The 17865-nt window shown below is 36.1% G+C and overlaps 1 protein-coding gene across 1 annotated transcript in view; it reads left to right on the forward strand.

Annotated features, from left to right (window-relative positions):
• Window positions 1-17865, forward strand: part of Grm7 (glutamate metabotropic receptor 7) — a 906484-nt gene that overhangs the window by 489985 nt on the left and 398634 nt on the right. The window contains exon 5 of the mRNA XM_031382827.1: window positions 15952-15962. Within this exon, the coding sequence (XP_031238687.1) occupies window positions 15952-15962 (11 nt within the window). The remainder of the gene's footprint in view (window positions 1-15951; window positions 15963-17865) is intronic.

A 17865-nucleotide genomic window follows, 5' to 3' on the forward strand; every position in this document is an offset into this window, starting at 1 on the left:
ATATATATATATATATATATGCATACGCCCTTCTCTTGAATTATGGTGTGTAAGTAACTGTTGTGACCACATACTTTTTCCCACAACAAAATCACATACTTTGTAGGACCTTTCAATGATCCAAAGGATCAGAGATGTTTGCGCAAGACCCTTGCATGTTGAAAACCAAAACTAAATTTTATTTAGTATGATTTAAAAGGCCACCTATTGTGTTAGCACTGGCCTCAGTCCAGACTTCAAATATCAGCCATGCCTAGATCTCAAGTTAACTAACATCTGTCGTTGCAAGTTAAATAACATACAGCTTGCGTATTGTCTGTCTGTGTTAGGCATTACCAATGGAACTAGACTCAAAGTATCTTCCAAATGTTTAATTTTTCCAATGGAGTGAGATATGGAATTTTTGGAAGATTTATATTTGTTTTATGTATGTAGTGTTTTGCCTGCATGAGTGTATGTGTACCACATGCTTGCAGTGCCTTTGGAGGCCAGAAAAGCGCATCAATTCCTCTGGATTATAACTGCAGAAATTTGAGAGCCATCATGATGTTGTTGGAGACCCAACCCTTGTCTTCTGAAAAAAGCAACAATATATATAAATTTTATGAACTTGATTAAAACAGAGGCCTTCCTACAAAAGTTTGCCCATCCTAAACTAAAAATGTGTTTGTTGAAACTTTTTCAAATTTACCCATTAAACATTCTTAAGTTTCACCTCTAGAATGCCCATCAGGATATATCTGAACTGGGGATCAAGGTGGGAGTCAGTTTATTTGTATTCTTAAATGTTCCTTTCTGGGACATGCCTTTCTGTTTGAAAACCATTACTGTAAAAGTAGCAGTACTATAAAGGAGACCATGGACCCCTGAAACAGCATCTGCTCAAATGCCAGCTCTGCCATTTATGACATCTATGGCTTTGAACAAGACATTGCTCCTCTTCTTGGTGCATGAAACCTTTCATCCTCAAGATAAGGATTAATAAATCTCTTTCCTTGGCTCTTTGTAGTGTGGAAGTAAATTTATATTTGTTAGGCATTTTAAAAAAAGAGATGGAACTTAGAAAGCTCATCAGAAAGATGTTATTGGATATTATTGATTCAGTTTCACTGCAGACCCAGCTCAGAATTCTGAAAATGGAAGTTGTCCAAAAATTCAGCATATTGGATTTCAGTGCCCAGATACAGTGATATATCTGTCATGTGTCCCTACTATGCAGCAGAACAGTGTAAGCAGAGGAGGCCACTGCAGCTTTCACCTTCTCTAGGAGAAGGCGATGCTATTAGGCTTTTGATGCTATTAAAGTATTTATTCACAAACTACCTATGAATCGTGTTGTGGGGGAGGGTCTAGAGAGATGACTCAGCAGTTAACACTGACTGATCTTCCAAAGGACCCAGGTTCAAATCCCAGTACCCACATGACAGCTCACAACTGTTGCTCACTTCATTTCTAGAGGCTCTGACACCCTTTCATAGACATTTTTGCAGGCAATAGACTAATTTTTAAATTAAAAATTTAAAAGAATAGTGTCAGATATTTCTGACATCAAATGAGTGCACAAAAGGGGCTGACTATTGCTAAATTACTGATGGTTGGTGGGAAAGCCAACCTTATCACAAAGAAGAAAGTCAGAGTGCTATACTGTCTGCAGCTGTGCCTCTGAGAAGTGATTCTTCTTCAAAGTACTGGAATCTTCAGGAAGTCCTTGTGCAGTCACAAGACTCTCGCAGGGTTTTCTGACTGCTGTTTCTCTAACCAATGATTGATACCTGTCATCGGAATTATTTTTATCTTTAAAATGCTCTTTAGCAGGTCCTTATTATTTCATGGATTGGGCCGTTCCCTCTGAGTCCGTCAGCAGGTAGACAGAGAATTATGTGCTAGAATTTTGGTACTCAATGCGCGAAAGGCTTGTTGTTTGATCTAATTCAAAAATCAGGATGTCTGACATCACTAAGAAGTCTTGACAACCGGTGAAGCTATATTTATAAACAGATATAGTGACTTTGGTTACATTTGTAACCAAACTCCCTGGCACAAACTTCTTATTTAAACAAAAAGATTTGTCTTGGCTTATAATTTTGAACATTTATGTTCAAAACTAGTTATTCCTACGACTGTGGTTCTCTGTTAAGCTAAGAGCACAATTCAAAGATGATGGTCACATCTTAAACAGGGAAATAGAGAGAAAGAATTCTGGATTGTTACAACCTCTTCAAAGCCATGGCTTCAAAGATTTTGGACCTATTACTTGGTCCCAGTTCTACCAGCTCCTAATCTTATCAACCTCAGGAACAAGTTTACATGTGTTCCTTTGGGACAATCTTCCCTAAACCACAGCACATGCAAGTTTGCTAAATCATGTTATCAAAACCAGAATAGTATATTTTAACAACGTCTTGAAAAATCTATAATACATGGAGGTTGCCAATGTGCATAGAGAAATATATTTGATTTTTTATATGATGCTGGGAATTGAACTCAGCACCTTGGATGTGCTAGATGAGACAAGAAGTACTCTACGACTGAATTACATCCCTGTTCTTTGAATATTCTATTACATAAACACTTGTGTGGTGTGGCTCTGATGTTTTAAGTATTAACTGCTGTTCTAGAGATCCTGGGTTTAGTGAGTTCACAGATTTCATGTCCAGTGTCTCATAACTCCCTGCACCTCTAGCTTCAAGAAGTCCAGTGCCCACTTTGGCTTCTGCCAGTGTCTTTACATATGTGCCAAACACACAAAGTCACACACATACTTATGAATGAAAATTAAATTAAAAGAAAAAGAATCCCAGTATTAATTTGACCTCAACTCACATCATATAGAATCACCTATAAATTAATGATGATAAATTCTGTGCTGGAGAGATGGGTCAGTGGTTAAGAGTACTGGATGCTCTTCCAGAAGTCCCTAGTTCAATTCCCAGCACACACATGGCAGTTCATAACTATTTGTAACTCTCATTCTAGGGCATCTGATACCCTCATTCAGACACTCATACAGGCAAAACACTGACTTACATAGACTAAACATATATAAATAAATACATAAATAAAGAAAATAATTTCAAAGTGGACTTTTCCTCACGTTTTAGTATTATTTTGCCCCTGTGATGATTATAGTGTATTTTAGGTATGGTCCCTTAGCCTCATGAGTACTTGAGGCAATATCAGCTATCTGATAATAATGATGATAGCTAGTAATGGTGAGGATTAAATCTGCTTATATGGTCTTTCTGTTGTCCATTTCTGCAATACTTTAATAAATGCAGGCAGTTTTTACACAAAGTCTCAAAAGTAAAAACATTTTTAACCATAAAAATTAGAAAATTTAACATGAGACCCAGGTATACTATCACTTAATATTCACTGAGGAACTCAAAGTCAGTATGCCAGTGAAATACTTGTACATTAGTTTATTACAAAATAGTTCACAATAGCTAAGGTACAGGTCATACTAAAAGTTTGACCATAAAATTTTGTATGTGTTTGTGTGTGTGGGGTGCATGTGTGCATGGATGTGTGTTTGTATACAGTGACAATATATAATGAATACATATACAATATATAATGAATACAATATAAAGCCACAGAAAGCAAGAAATTTTGCCATTTGATGACAATGGATTCAATTGGAGATTATCATTTTAAACAACATCAGTCAGAATAAAGAACAAAAGTATCATAGTCCTCTCATCTAGGGATCTTACATTTTGTAAGGATATATAAAATCAGGCATACACTGCTGCCTAGCCTAGACTAAGAGAACAAAAGGGAATAGCAGAACAGAAGGAAACAGAGAAAGGTCACAAGGGATGACATAGAAAAGAAATGAGTCCAAACACAAATAGTTAGAAGAAAATATCCTCATGACTTGAATTACAAGGATTACATACAAGTAATTTTTTAAAAAAATATATATTTGCATATTGCTCCAAGGTATGGCTGTTGCTTTTAAGCAAAGAAGAGGCATAATGAGCAATATTATTATAAATATTAAATTACATATTAACAGTCCCTATTCCTCTCTCTTCCAAAAATCTGAGAACAAATTTGTAGAGCTATAAGTGAATATAGCTGGACACTACAGAGACATCTATGTACCAGTCAGATAGCAGGTGAAGACTCACACTGCACTTCATTTAATTAGTCATTTGTGACTACAGGTGGGAGAAACAGTGTTTATGAGGTGGACTTATAAAGTAGGTTGTGAGGCCAGGTGCTTACAACATTGGATGGGCATCAATCCTACATTATGGAAACAAGATTATGTTTAGCTTAGTATATATGGTATCAGTTCCAGTGAATCCTCAGAAACTCTTTACCTAGACTTGGTTTGCTGAATGCTGGATTTTGTTAATGGTAGGAGTTATCTGAGAATAACTAAGGCATATGAGTTCTGTCACAGAAGGTAGACAAGAGGTCTATGGGTGCCCAGTCGGTGAAATTGTTTGTATTCTTTCACAGGGTCTGAGCAATGGTGAACACAAAGCCGGCCTCAATAAATACTTATTAGATTTGGGAAAAAAAAAAGAGGTCTGGCTCTTATTTCATCATCTACCTCTACCACGTAAGCTAAGGACTGGAAACCTAAAGCCAGTGCTTTGAACTAGCATTACTCCTTAGATTTCTTCAGTTACACATTTTCTTGTGCAAAGAGTCACAGTACATAGAGGTGCTAAGGGAACAGAGATTCCCCGAGTTGCTTGGGTACACAACAGGTTGTGGGGAAGAAAAGAAAGAGAAGCAGATTTTCATTTATTTATTCTGTAGAGGTATGCTATCATGACTAATGTGTCATTCAACATTCCTATCTCAGGACTGATTTTTAATTATTACTTTAATTTATTAATGTTTTTGCCTGCATGCTGACAGATTGGCACTGGAGAGAAAAAAAAAGACATTGTTAAAAATCTCAATGCGTCCATCCTCCTAGAGAAAAATCTCCTTGGGCAACTGTGTTTTAAATGGTCTCCAGTGTTTAGTTAATGCTTCTTAAACATCTGCATACCTTGCCCCTGTGGAGGTCAGCAAAGGATATTGGATCAGTGATTGTGAGCTATCAGCTGGGTGCTGAAAATCAAACCCACATCTGCTAGAAAGGTATTGTTCTTGACCCCTGAACCTTTTCTCTACTCCTGTATAGTATTAAATGGCAGTAATAAAATCTACTGCAAACAGTGTTGTTAGTAAGCTCAGAACACAGACTACATTTCCTTTTTATAAACATCTGTTCCAATTCCTTGTGGATTCATATCTGAATGAGCATGTAATATATCTATTCTGGCGCTGTTTAGTAAGCTGGGAATATCTGTGATATCTTAGACCCATAAAGAATCTAAACCTAAGATGAGATCTTGGATATTTAAGAGAGTCCTTGGATTTACTGAGTACTTTTGACATAAGTTCAGAACTGGTGAGGCCTTTTACTGAACCTGCACTGTTTAATAAGAAACCTGAAGATGACGGGATCCAAAGTTTGTCAATAGAGGAAAATCACTTTTAAAAATCAACAGAACACTCACCTGGAACAGACGCCCTTGAGCAGCATTGAGTGTTTTAAGTGTACCGAAGTTTTCAGTCAATTCAACTCACTTAGTGAAATCAAGAAAATGTCACTGTAGTCCAAAATAGGCCTTCAAGTGTGTTTCAAGAGAAGGATGCTCTATGATTTAAATGGAATGTGGTAGCTGCTGAACTATCATAATACATCTGAAAATGTTTCAAGGATGCTTCTTAAGACCCTTTACAGTTTAATACTTCAGGTCTAGACCTCTTTTACACTCTCTATTTTCTTGTGCAAGTGGATACTTGGGAAATAATGTAGAACCATAGCTGAATCCAACATGATCTATTTAATAAACTTTTCTTGGGTCTTTTTGGGAATTTGCAGATGTTGTAACATTGTTGCTGAGTCATTGTGACTAGGAAAAAAATATTTCACACAATTAAACTTGGATGAATTGTATCTATCACATAGCTTGTCTTCTTTTTATCAGTCTGAATTTTTCAAGGTTAACTATATTGGTTTCATTTTTTATTGTATTTGCCATAATTAGAATTCTGTAGTTTTCAAATGTCCCAACAGCCCAATTTTCTATGGTTTCCTTATATCTATCTTAGACTCAACATAACCAAACATAAAAATTAAAAGCAAGAAAACAACTTGTGCTTTTCATTGTTCATACTATCTTTAGTTTTTCTGTCTCCTGCATCCTCATCAATAATGGCTTAGAGATATTCTGGTCAGTTCTACTTGTCTCATCTCTAGCACAAATAGTAGGTAACAACTTTCACAGTGTTTCCTAGACATTGTCCTCAGGACTTCTTTCACTCCTCCTATTAAGTTCTGGCCATAAAGCTGAGAAGTATTGGTGGTTCACAGCAAAGATCACGTGGCTTATTTTCCATTAATGCTTGCTCCTTACCCTTATAGTACCAGAAAGTATTATTCTTATACAGAGAAGATGCTAAAAAACTCTAATGAATCAAGAAACATCTTCCATTGTCACCCTGGTGGGTGTTTCATAATTAAGTCCTATGATATTGCTTAAGGCCTTTCTTTTCAGACAGTGAGATGTTGATTAAGTATAGAAACTTACTGAGCCTGATGATTAGAGTTTAATTCAGAAACACACAATGTAGAAGAACTGACTCCCATAAGTTTTCTTCCTACCTATGTCAGGTGTGAACACATACACACACTAAATAAATCAATGTTATATATTGACAAGCCTACATAGTATATCCTAAAGTAAATCTTTGTCCAATAACTCTGTTTCCTGACCTATCCCCAAAACCCTGGGACTCTTGTCCCCACTCAGGTCTAACCCAGTCCTCTCTTTCATTTCTTTCTCATTATTTAAATAAACTTCTTTTATTTTTCCATCAAATCCACATTCAATTCTTATCCCATGCCAGAACACTCTTTAAACATTTTGGGTAATCCTAAATGCTGTGACAAATATATTCCAGAATATATAAATTTACACACATTTATTATCAGAAAGGTGTATTTGTCTACATTGGAATTTAGGGACCTAGACTCTTACCAGATGACTAGCTTATCACTCAAATCATAGACTTAGACCAACAGCATCAGCATCACCTGGAAATTCGGTTACTATGCTAAAGGGGCTTCATCCCCAGATGTACTGATGATAGATAATGCCAGGGCCGAAGTCTGTGTGCTCCTGACTAAATTTAAGAATCATTTCCCTAGCCTATCTTAGCCTGCTGCATCCAGTCTGTGGAAATGTAAAAGGAATATCAGCAAGATAGGTATGCTATTTAAAGATTGTCAGAAAAAAAATGTCCACCATTTCTATCTATATTTCATCACTTCCTTTAATTAAGTGGACTTATCCTCATGTAAAAGTATGTGTCATATAGTCTCAGTGGTCCATTCAAAGTTTAAAAGATAATTTGAGCCCTTTTCATTTAAGAAAGTGTCTTCCCCTTGAGACCTGTATTCTTCAGGTTCAGAATGTAGTCTGACAAGCTCATACACTCCATGTCTATACTTCCCTCACTTAGTTGCTTGAACTGAACATTTTTATCGCTCTCTCTTTCTGTAGTTTGAATTTTCTTCCTCATGTTACTCGATTGTAGCTTGACATAAATTCCTTTCTCTACTCATTAAGGGACTAGTCATTGCAAATGTGGAGTTTCAGGTTGGTATAAGAAGTCAGTTTATTTTTTATCAGCATAAACTGGTCCAGTGCATGGATCTATCATGCAGAATTCAAAAGCAAAAGGAGAGCCATTTTTCAAGCACAGTGGAGAGAGAACTGTCTTCTCCACCTATTTTCAGCGCTGATATTCATTATTGCTCAAAGTCTAAAGGTGACTATGGAGGAGACAGTTTCTTTTTAACTTGTGTTCAAGTGGAGGAAACAGGGCAGCCCGTTGCAGGGAAATATTTAAAAAATGACCCGGTACACTCCTGTAAGCTCCTCTCCCACGGTAGACTGGATGGCCATGCGCTGGTGAGCAATGGCTGACCTGTTTTTATGGCATGGAGACTCTGACTCAGAACTCCACAATCTCTCCACCCAACTCGCTAGGTTCCGACTGGTGGGTTATTATCACTCCAACCCTGTGCTCCAAATCCTCCACAGCCTTTGTGGTGTACCTCAGGCAAACTCAAGCTTTGCCACAGTACCTTTTTCTCTTGAACCCAGATGAACCACCATGTGAAGGAAAATGCAACACAAACTTAGTTCAGAAACAATGGTAACTCAGTCTCTGGGCTCAACAACTAAAACCTAGTCTTGTAAGCCTTATTTAAATCTGATTCCTCGGGTGGCAAGTCCTTGTGGATCTGCCATGATACCTGGAAGCTACTACATCTTTCCACTCTGCTGTTCTGTTCCAAAAAGGCCCTCACTCTCTCCTGCTTCTTCTCTTCCTCTGTCCAACCTGGAAGTCCTGCCTACTCGTCCAGTGATTGGCTCCTTTATTGATTAGGGGATTCCTTCACAAGAAGCCACCTGAGTACTTGGCTCACTCCTCATTCCAGATAGCCTCTCCTGGGAGAGCAAACAGCACAGAGCCAACCACAACAGCAGCACTGTTTTATTTAGCAAGTGTGCCCTGGTTAGTAACACATACTCTTGCAGAAGACCTGTGTTTTCTTCCCAATACTGGCATCCAGTGTCTCACAACTGCCTGCATTTTCAGTGCAGATCCTATAATGATGTCTTCTGACCTCTGTGGACACTGCACTCTCATGCACAGCACAACTTTTTAAATGATCTGATTCTTTAATAGAGCAGTTTCTTAGTCCACTTGTACCACTGAAAATTCAGGATTTACACACTCTGCATGTAGCTGTTCAGAACTCTTGACCCTTGTAGGACTTTCTCATAACAAAGCAAATGCTGCTTTGTTTTGTTTTTAAGGTTTCTCTATCTTAGGTATGTAAATTGCTTTCCCAGGATATCATGCCTCATGTTGCTTCCTGAAAGGACTTAACTGAAGTTATTCTCGAGTTCTATGAGCTATAGCATCTAAGTCATGCAACCAACAGCAGAACATAGCTATGTACTCTTTTCCTTTAGCTCATTGTTTTCTTTTCGATAGAATATGAATTATACCAAAGTAACATGGATTGAGGCTCTTGTGGAATACATTTTTTTCCCTGATGTTCTCCTATTTCAAAACACCACACCAAGGACCTGCAGTCACTTCAACAGTGGAATGTGAATTAAATCATAGGAGATGTCATTTTGTTAAGAGTCATAATAATACAAAACAATAGAGAGCCACATGATAAAATTCAAGAGCCATGTAACGTCTGTATGAGTTCAGAAGAATGTCCTATCACTGAAGATAAATAACTTCATGTATTGTGTTCTCTTATAAATTCTTCCATTGGCAATATGCTATACAAAATAATTCACTTCATTATGACATTATTTATACATATGTGTACTATTTTGTATTTTTAAATTTAATTTTGTATGTATCAGTGTTCTGTCAGCATGTGTACAAGTGCTCCATATGCATGCTTAGTGTTCCTGGTGGTCATAAGAGGGCTCCACATGCCTGGGAACTGGAGAATATGGGTGGCTGTAAGATATCATAAGGGCTATGAGAACTAGACCCAGGTCTTCTGCAAAAGCAACGAGAGTTCATGCCCACTCCAACACACATGTTTACATTGTATTTCTACCACATTCATTACCATTACCTTTTCTTGTTTCTTGCCCATTTTTGTCTTTTCTTTACCCAATAACTTTCCCAACGTCCTTTAGGCTTTCTTTGTTGTCATGGTAGTTGACCCAATGAGTGCAGTTAGAGTTGCTCAGATAAACACAAGTGGAACACTATTTACAGGATCATAAGCAATTTACAAGTGAATATAGCACTGAAGAAGTTTATCTCCTTCTTCTAGCATCTTTTCAAGATTCCAGTATATCTTTGTGTTTTATCACAAAATTGACCAATCTCTGAAACAAGTGATTTCAAAATTCTCCTCTAATAGAAGAAGCCAAAATTTACTGACAGTCCAGAGCTCATAAGATTTCTCTCTTCTTTATAGTCTTATTGCACATGACGTCATTAGAGAAGCAGTGTTTCTTCCTTCCAGTTGTCACTGGCTATCACAGAGTAAGATTACGGAAGTCACACAAGGATCATGCTGTAGCCATTCCCCCAGCTACAGGCTCTGTACTCTCAGAAATTTACTGAGAAAATTATTCTTCAAGAAAACAAAAGAAGAGAGAAAGAAAGAGAGAAAGAAAGAAAGGACAACCAATGCATCATCAGAAGGTATCATGTCCATATTCTTAGGACCCTATTGTTTTAATCAAATCAATTTGAGCAAATGTCCATATGACTGGGATACCCTCTGCTTTTCTATACATGTTTACATTATATGATATTTGATCTCACCCCCACTTTCCACTCTACCTCTACTCTCCCACCATGTCCCTCTGTCCCTCTTACTCCCATGGTTATTTTGTTTCTCTTCTTTAGGTTTCTATCACATTTTTAATTGGGCTATTATGATGTTTTAGAGTCCAACTTCTTGAGTTCTTTATATATTTTGGATATTAGTCTTCTATCAGATGTAGGGCTAGTGAAGGTCTTTGCTCAATTTGTAGGTTGACATTGAAAGTGACCTTTGCTTTTCAAAAGCTTTTCAGTTTCATGAGGTCCCATTTGTCAGTTATGAATCCTAGAGCCTGAGCCATTGGTGTTTTGTTCAGGACATTTTCCCCTGTGCCAATGTTTTGGAGACTATTTCCCAAGTTAACTTCTATTAGATTCAGTGTATCTGGTTTTATGTTGAAGTCCTTGATCCACTTGGACTTGGCCTTTGAACAAGGACATAAGAAGGGATCAATTTGCATTTTTCTATAAGCAGACTGCCAGTTAGACCAGGACTATCTGTTGAAAATGCTTTATTTTTTCTACTGTATGGTTTTGACTTCTTTGTCAAATACCAAGTGTCCATAGATGTGTGGGTTTACATGGGCTGGTCTGTGACTCTTGGCACATATATAACAAAGGACTACCTCATCTGGCCTCTGTGAGAGATGGTGCTCCTAATCCTGTAGAGACTTGATGCTGCAGAGGGTGGATGGGGGAGGAGGGAAGGAGAATACCCTCTCAGATGCAAAGAGAAGGTAGAAAGGAATAAAAAAAACCTCTTGGAGGGAGAATCTGGAAGAGGAGCAACATTTCGAATGTAAATAAATAAAACAATTTTAAAAAAGATATTCAAGTCAAACAACATTCTTTTTTTAAAATATTTAAAAATATTTATTTATTTATTTATTTATTTATTTATTTATTTTTGGATATTTTCTTTATTTACATGTAAATTCTCCTTTCTCAGTTTCCTCTCCAAAAAACAAACAAACAAACAAACAAACAAAACCAACAAGAAACTCAAGAAGAAAGAAGACCAAAAGGTGGACATTGCATTCCTCCTTAAAAGGGGGAACCAAATACCCACGGAAGGAGTTGCAGAGATTAACTATGGAGCAGAGACTGAAGGAAGGACAAGCCAGCCTAAATATAGCTGTCTTCTGAAAGGCTCTGACAGTACCTGACTAATACAGATGTAGAGGCTCACAGCCATCTATTGAATTGAGTACATGGTCTCCAACATTATTTTTTGAAAATTTAATTTTATTATTTCTTTACTTATTCACATTGCATCCTATCACTGCTCTCTACCTAGTCACCTCCTCCCACAATCCTTCCCCAATTCGCCCTCCCCTTCTACCCTGAGCGAGTAGGTTTCCCCAGGTTATCCCCCTACCCTAGCACTTCAAGTCTAGGCTCTTTTTTTTCTTTCCTTTCCTTTCCTTTCTTTTCTTTTCTCCTTTCCCAATCTTTCCCTTGTTTTTCCCTCTCACTGGCGCATTTAATGTTTAATTCCATTTCCACTTATGACATTGTGTTTATCTTGTATATCTTGTGATCAACCCAGGGTCATAGAACTCCCTTTGGATAATTTCAGTCATCAGTTAGAACTCACAAAAACTGGGATAAAAAACTCCCAGTACTTAAACAAATTATTTTTGTCTACAGACTTGTAGTACTTTATTATCTGTCTTCTGACTTATGCTTATATTTGAAATTTTAAATAGAAATTCAAATTTAAAAGGAATAAATTCATGCTTTTGGTATTCATCTTAATTTTTGGAATATGTTACAGGTTTTGGGAATTCAACCCTCCTTGTTCCTGATTCATTCCCTATGACTCTTATTATTTTCTCTTATTTTGTGTTTTCTTTTTAAACTCATTGAGTGCAGTTAGGACTATTAGTATGTTCTTGGGTATAGGGCCATCTAATGGACCATAGGTAGCCACTCAAGAGCCACATCCTTAAATAAAACTATCTGTCTCCAGCATCTAAGAGCTGTGAATTTTTACTTATCTAGATTTGGGACTTTCATACTGCATCACTCTCCATGCTGAGATTTTTATTGACTTACTCTTATACACGACTTGCACACCAAGGTTCTTACATATATTAAGGAAATGATTCACCCCTAATCTACCATCCATAACTTTACATAAATTGTAAAAATGGTTCTATGGATCAGTGAGAAGGCTCAGTGGGCAAAAAAAAAAAATTGCTATATAATCTCGGTGATCTGACTTTGACCCTAAGAAACCAGGTAAGGGGGACAGAGAGAATTGATTCTACAAAAATGGAAGCAGTGTTACTCCTTTGAATGGAAATATGGATGAGTAAATTTTGAAACTGTGAAGCAAATAACAAAGCTGTAAAGATCAGTTTACACATTTTAAAATACAGCAGAGCAGGTTCTCTTCTCATCCTAAAGATATATTCTAGCTGTGGTGGCTATTCTAGTTTGTCAACTTGATTACATCTGACACTAACTAAAACCCAAGAGATTGGATACAGTTGTGATGGGACTTTTTCTTAATTAAATAATTAAAAATGGAAAGACCTACTTTTAATCTGCATATTTTGAAGTAGAAAGCTGCATGGTTAATCTGGGTCCTAACTTCTCCTGGTAGCCTATAGAACAGAAGAGGCAGACATACTCTTTGCCTGCTTCCTTTCTCACTCAATAAAAAGGCTATTTTTCCACCAGCATTAAAGCACACTTCTTTTGGGATTCTATTATATGCTAAACACCAGCTGAGACATCCAGATTCCTGGACTAAACAACTATTAGGTTCTTGGAATTTCCGTTGATAGGCATTGTTGGACTTAGCTGGACTATAGCCTTTAAGACATTTAAATATTCTTTCTTTATACATATAGATTATTTCTATAATTACAGTTCCTCTAGAAAACCATGACTAACAAAATGCTTTTTAAAAGTTTACCGTCAGTGAAGTAATGTGTGTCAAAAATTCAAAATGAGTTCAAAAGGTCATGTTTGAAAATAAGTACTCTTAATGAAGAATATCATTTCAACAGAATTTGAAAGTAATATTGATATAGTTAAACACTGTAGAAAACATTTTTCTGTTGCAGGCAATTACTTTGAGTTCAATTTGCTCCTGACATGTCTGCTTCTCTAGTCCTGGCTTCTGTCCCTGTTCTTCCTCACATGTTCATGACACTGTCACTTCTGAAGGACTCCACAGTCTTTAGCTGTCAGCCTCATTGAGAAACTAGTTAAAACTATTTTTTGTTTGTTTATTTGCTTGCTTGTTTGTTTGCTTTTTGTTTTGTTTTCTTTAACTACTTTTTGTTGGCCAAATGTATTCTTACCCCAGTCTTTTTTTCTCAAGTTAGTGTGTATTGTTGAGGAAAGACTGTCACATCAAACAGGAGTGCTATTGCTTGGTTGTAGAGCAATATTAGATCATCTTATTTTTCATCTGTTTTTCTAATATTTAAATTTAGATTGTGGTAAACTTAACTTTAAAACTCAATGAGATGTTTAAATTATAGTCTCTGTAAGTCATGAGATCATGACTGCTCTGTCATGTCACCTGAATATCACAAAATGTCCTGAACAAACACTTAGAAGTTTATGTCATGTAATCTTACAAGGTAATATATCTAGAGATGAAGACACAACATATGTGACCCTCTGAACCATTTATTTCTTAAACTAGCACCAAAGGGTCATGTAAAGAACATATTAAACTCTATTCAATAAAAATAAAAAGTCATGGTAGACTTTGGGAAGTCCAGAAACTTAAAACTTCCTCTTCATCCATGCAGTTATCTTTTTTTATAACTCCTTTAAGCTTGTATATCAAAGTATCAATGCATGAATGTATTTTTATCTGCATAAAAGTAAGAGGTATATAATTTATTTTCTTAAATATTCATTCCTTCTTCTTAAAGAACTAGAGCATGAATATTTTTTAAATTTTATTTAATCCTTTTATTTACACTCCAGATTTTATCCCCATCCTGGGCTACCCTCTGACTGTTTCACATCCCATACCTCTTCCCCCAGACCCTCATCTCCACGAGGATGTCCCCACTCACCCCACTCCCCACTCCACAAGACTTCCCCTCTCACTGGTGCCTCTAGTCCCTTCAGGGTTAAGTACATCTACTCTGACTGAACCCAAACCTGGCAGTCCTCTACTGTATACGTGTTGGGGCCTCATATCAGCTGGTGTATGCTGCCTGGTTGGTGATCCAGTGTCTGAGAGATCTAGGGGGTCCAGGTTAATCGAGACTGCTGGTCCTCCATTAGGGCTGCCCTCCTCCTCAGCTTTTTCCAGCTTTTCCCTAATTCAACCACAGGGATAAACAGCTTCTGTCCATTGGTTGGATGTAAATATCTGCATCTGACTCTTTCAGCTGCTTGTTGGATTTTTTGGGAAGGCAGTCATGATAGGCCTGTTTTTGTGAGTACTCCATAGCCTCAGTTGTAGTGTCAGGCCTTGAGTCCCAAGTCTCTGGTACATTCTGGAGGGTCATGATATTTTTAAGAATGATTTCTCTAAATAACCAATAGCAATATATGATACTGACCGTAACAATAGTTCCTAGAGAACCTTGATTAACAAGCTAGTTTTTAAAAGTTTTTTATCAGTAAGGTAATGTGTGTCAATGGTTTTAAATCTTAGGGATCTTCTGTAAAGCTATATGATCATCATATGTTTTCTTATCCTTCATTATCTGTGAGAAAACATAATGCATCATGATTCAGTTGTGTGTGGTTTATTCAGCTTATCTTTTATTCATGATTTTAACAGAATTTACTTGTTCTCTTATTCATTGAAAGGAAATTTATTTATCCTCCCACCTTTTATTTGGCTCAATAACAGTCACTGAGAACATACATGAGAACGCTTTATTTTAATTCACACAAAATATGTCATATAACCTAATATAACTGGCTATGCCTAATTGATTGTCAGCACATTGGACAGGCTAATGACTGAGCCGGTCAGCAATCAACAAGAATTATCTATTTCAGCATGTTCACCAATAGTTGAGAGCTTAGGTTTTTGATATCTTGAAAGCATTCTCATAGGTACAATAGTTTCTGGTTTTGCACTTTCTTGATCATTGGTAAACCTTTCTAGGTCCTTTTCTATTCTTACATCCTCTTCCTCAAAGTGGCTTTATATTTTCTTTTGGGAGAGTGTTATTTGTCCATTAATAAGTAAAAAGAGTGGCTTCTATGTAGAGAATAGGGGAAGTCTCTTGTGTTTTGAATTGATTTTACCCTTAGTAAATAATACTATTTTTTTTCCAAAAAATGTGTTAAAGTGTTTATATGTTTCTTTTAATCTATGTTTAGGTCTATTAATGCTTTAAAAGTTGTGTTTAAATTTTATATGATACAAACTTTGTATTTACGTCTTCCTATTGTTTTCTTTTTCTTTTGTAGTGCTTTCTCTAATAAATGCTCTCAAAGGTGTTTTCTTTGAATTAATTGATTAATGTAAAGATATACATATATAGTATGCATAATTATTTATGCAGAGAATGTGTATGCATTTATACTATGTGCTCTTGTATTTGTGAGTGCCAAAAGAAGTTATTGGAGTTTGTCCTTTTTTAATTATGATTTGTTCTTTTTTTTTTTTTTGAGAGAGTAAAAACAGAACTTCCTGTAAAAACAGAACTTCTCTTTGTCAAGCAAACTAGTAGCCAGAAAACCCCAGATATTCCCATACCTATTTCTCCCTCTGTTTTGGAGTTAGAGATGTGTGTATATCACTACCCTAGTATTTACATGGGTACTGAGATCTCCACTCTGATTCTCATGCTTGCCACAGTGGGTAATTTTAACCCCTGAGTCACCTTTCAGTGGTTCAGTAACTTGTTTTACTCTATTATGAATTTTTGCCTCAAATTCTGCTCTTTCTAATACATAGGCATTCTCAATTTTTGGTTAACATATTCCTTAATACTTTTATTATTATATATATATATCTCCTATAAGCAATATCCCTCTGGATTCATAAAATATTCATTTGAAAATTTCTGTTCATTTACTATGAGTTTAATTATATTCTGCTGCTTGTAATTATTGATATAGTTGTGTTCATTGTTACTTCTTTTTTGTATCTCGTATGTTTTATGGTTTTTATTTGTCTTTGTATTTCTCCCTTTTCCTATTGAAATTTTAAAAATTGACAGTCTTTGTACAAATAATGTTTTATTTCTACTTCTATATTGATTCATAAGTAATATCATATTTTACTTGAGTTAAACTTTGTTGGTTGGTAATATTTCTTTTAAAGAAATCTGAATTTTTATGAAACCACAGATCCTGCTCATGTAATTCTGTGTACTTGCACTTGATTTTTAAATGTCTCAGTTTAAAAAGGTCAGTCAGTGCTCGTTTACTTGGCTTTATTGTGCTTAGAGTTTATGGCCAAATTTTTCAGTATGGTATGTGGTGATGGTTTTTGTCAAAAACTGCCCTTCTTTTGTTGAGAATCTTGTTTAACAATGTAGTTAGGCATACAAATTTCTTTTAGCATGATCAGTTCCTGACCTTTGGCACTTTGTAAAACACTGCCATGTGCTTTCTTGGCCAGTCTTTCTCTGTAATTTCCCTGCTCAGCTCAGTGTTCTTTGTCACTTGAACCTGTTATACTAATCTTCTGGTTTTGTGAGGCACACCCAGTTATGTTTAATTCCTTTCTGAGGACTGCTCTAGGATAAGGACACATATGGTTCATAATTATGCCTTATTGTGTTATTGTAAATTCACAATGTTGCCTTACATCAATTCGTGAAATTCTCAGACATTTTCCCCTCGAATGCAAATTTACATAATTCTCCCTAGTTCCTACCCAGGCTTCACGTTTCCATGTCCAGGAATGTGATTTTTTTTTCTGTTTCTTCCCTGTGCATGTATTTCTAAGAAATTGCATACATTTTTATTAACTTGTTCTCCTGTTCATTATGTCTTTATCAGAATCTAATTTGATGCTATTTTTGGTTTCTTCTGAAAAATAGTTACTTTTTTTTTTTTTATCATATCAAGTACACGTTTTCCTTAAATGTCTTTAAGCTCCATAATGCTTTGGTGTTTTAAAGTTATTGTATCTATATTTCCATTTACCACCTTAATTACTTAAGCTGCAGTGTTTTGTAACCTGAATAGTTATGTTAGCTATGTTATAGGAGGCTAATTTATCTGTTTCTCTTCTTAGATTCATGTATATGTTTTATATATTTTGTTTACAAAACTCTGAGCTATGGATTTATTGTCACTGTTGTTTTTACTGGTTTTGCTTGTTTGCTTGCTTTTGAGATGCAGTTTCACTGTGTAGTCCAGGCTTGACTTAAATATATGACCTTATACTGAGATCATATGCAGCCTTTAACATCACATACTACTGAGAATTCTTTCGTGAGTCATTATATTTGAACTTTACTGTTAACTTTATTTTAGAAAATTATCATCCTGAGTAGGGTAAGATGA

This window comes from Mastomys coucha, unplaced genomic scaffold (assembly GCF_008632895.1).
Source record: "Mastomys coucha isolate ucsf_1 unplaced genomic scaffold, UCSF_Mcou_1 pScaffold20, whole genome shotgun sequence".
NCBI lineage: Eukaryota > Metazoa > Chordata > Mammalia > Rodentia > Muridae > Mastomys > Mastomys coucha.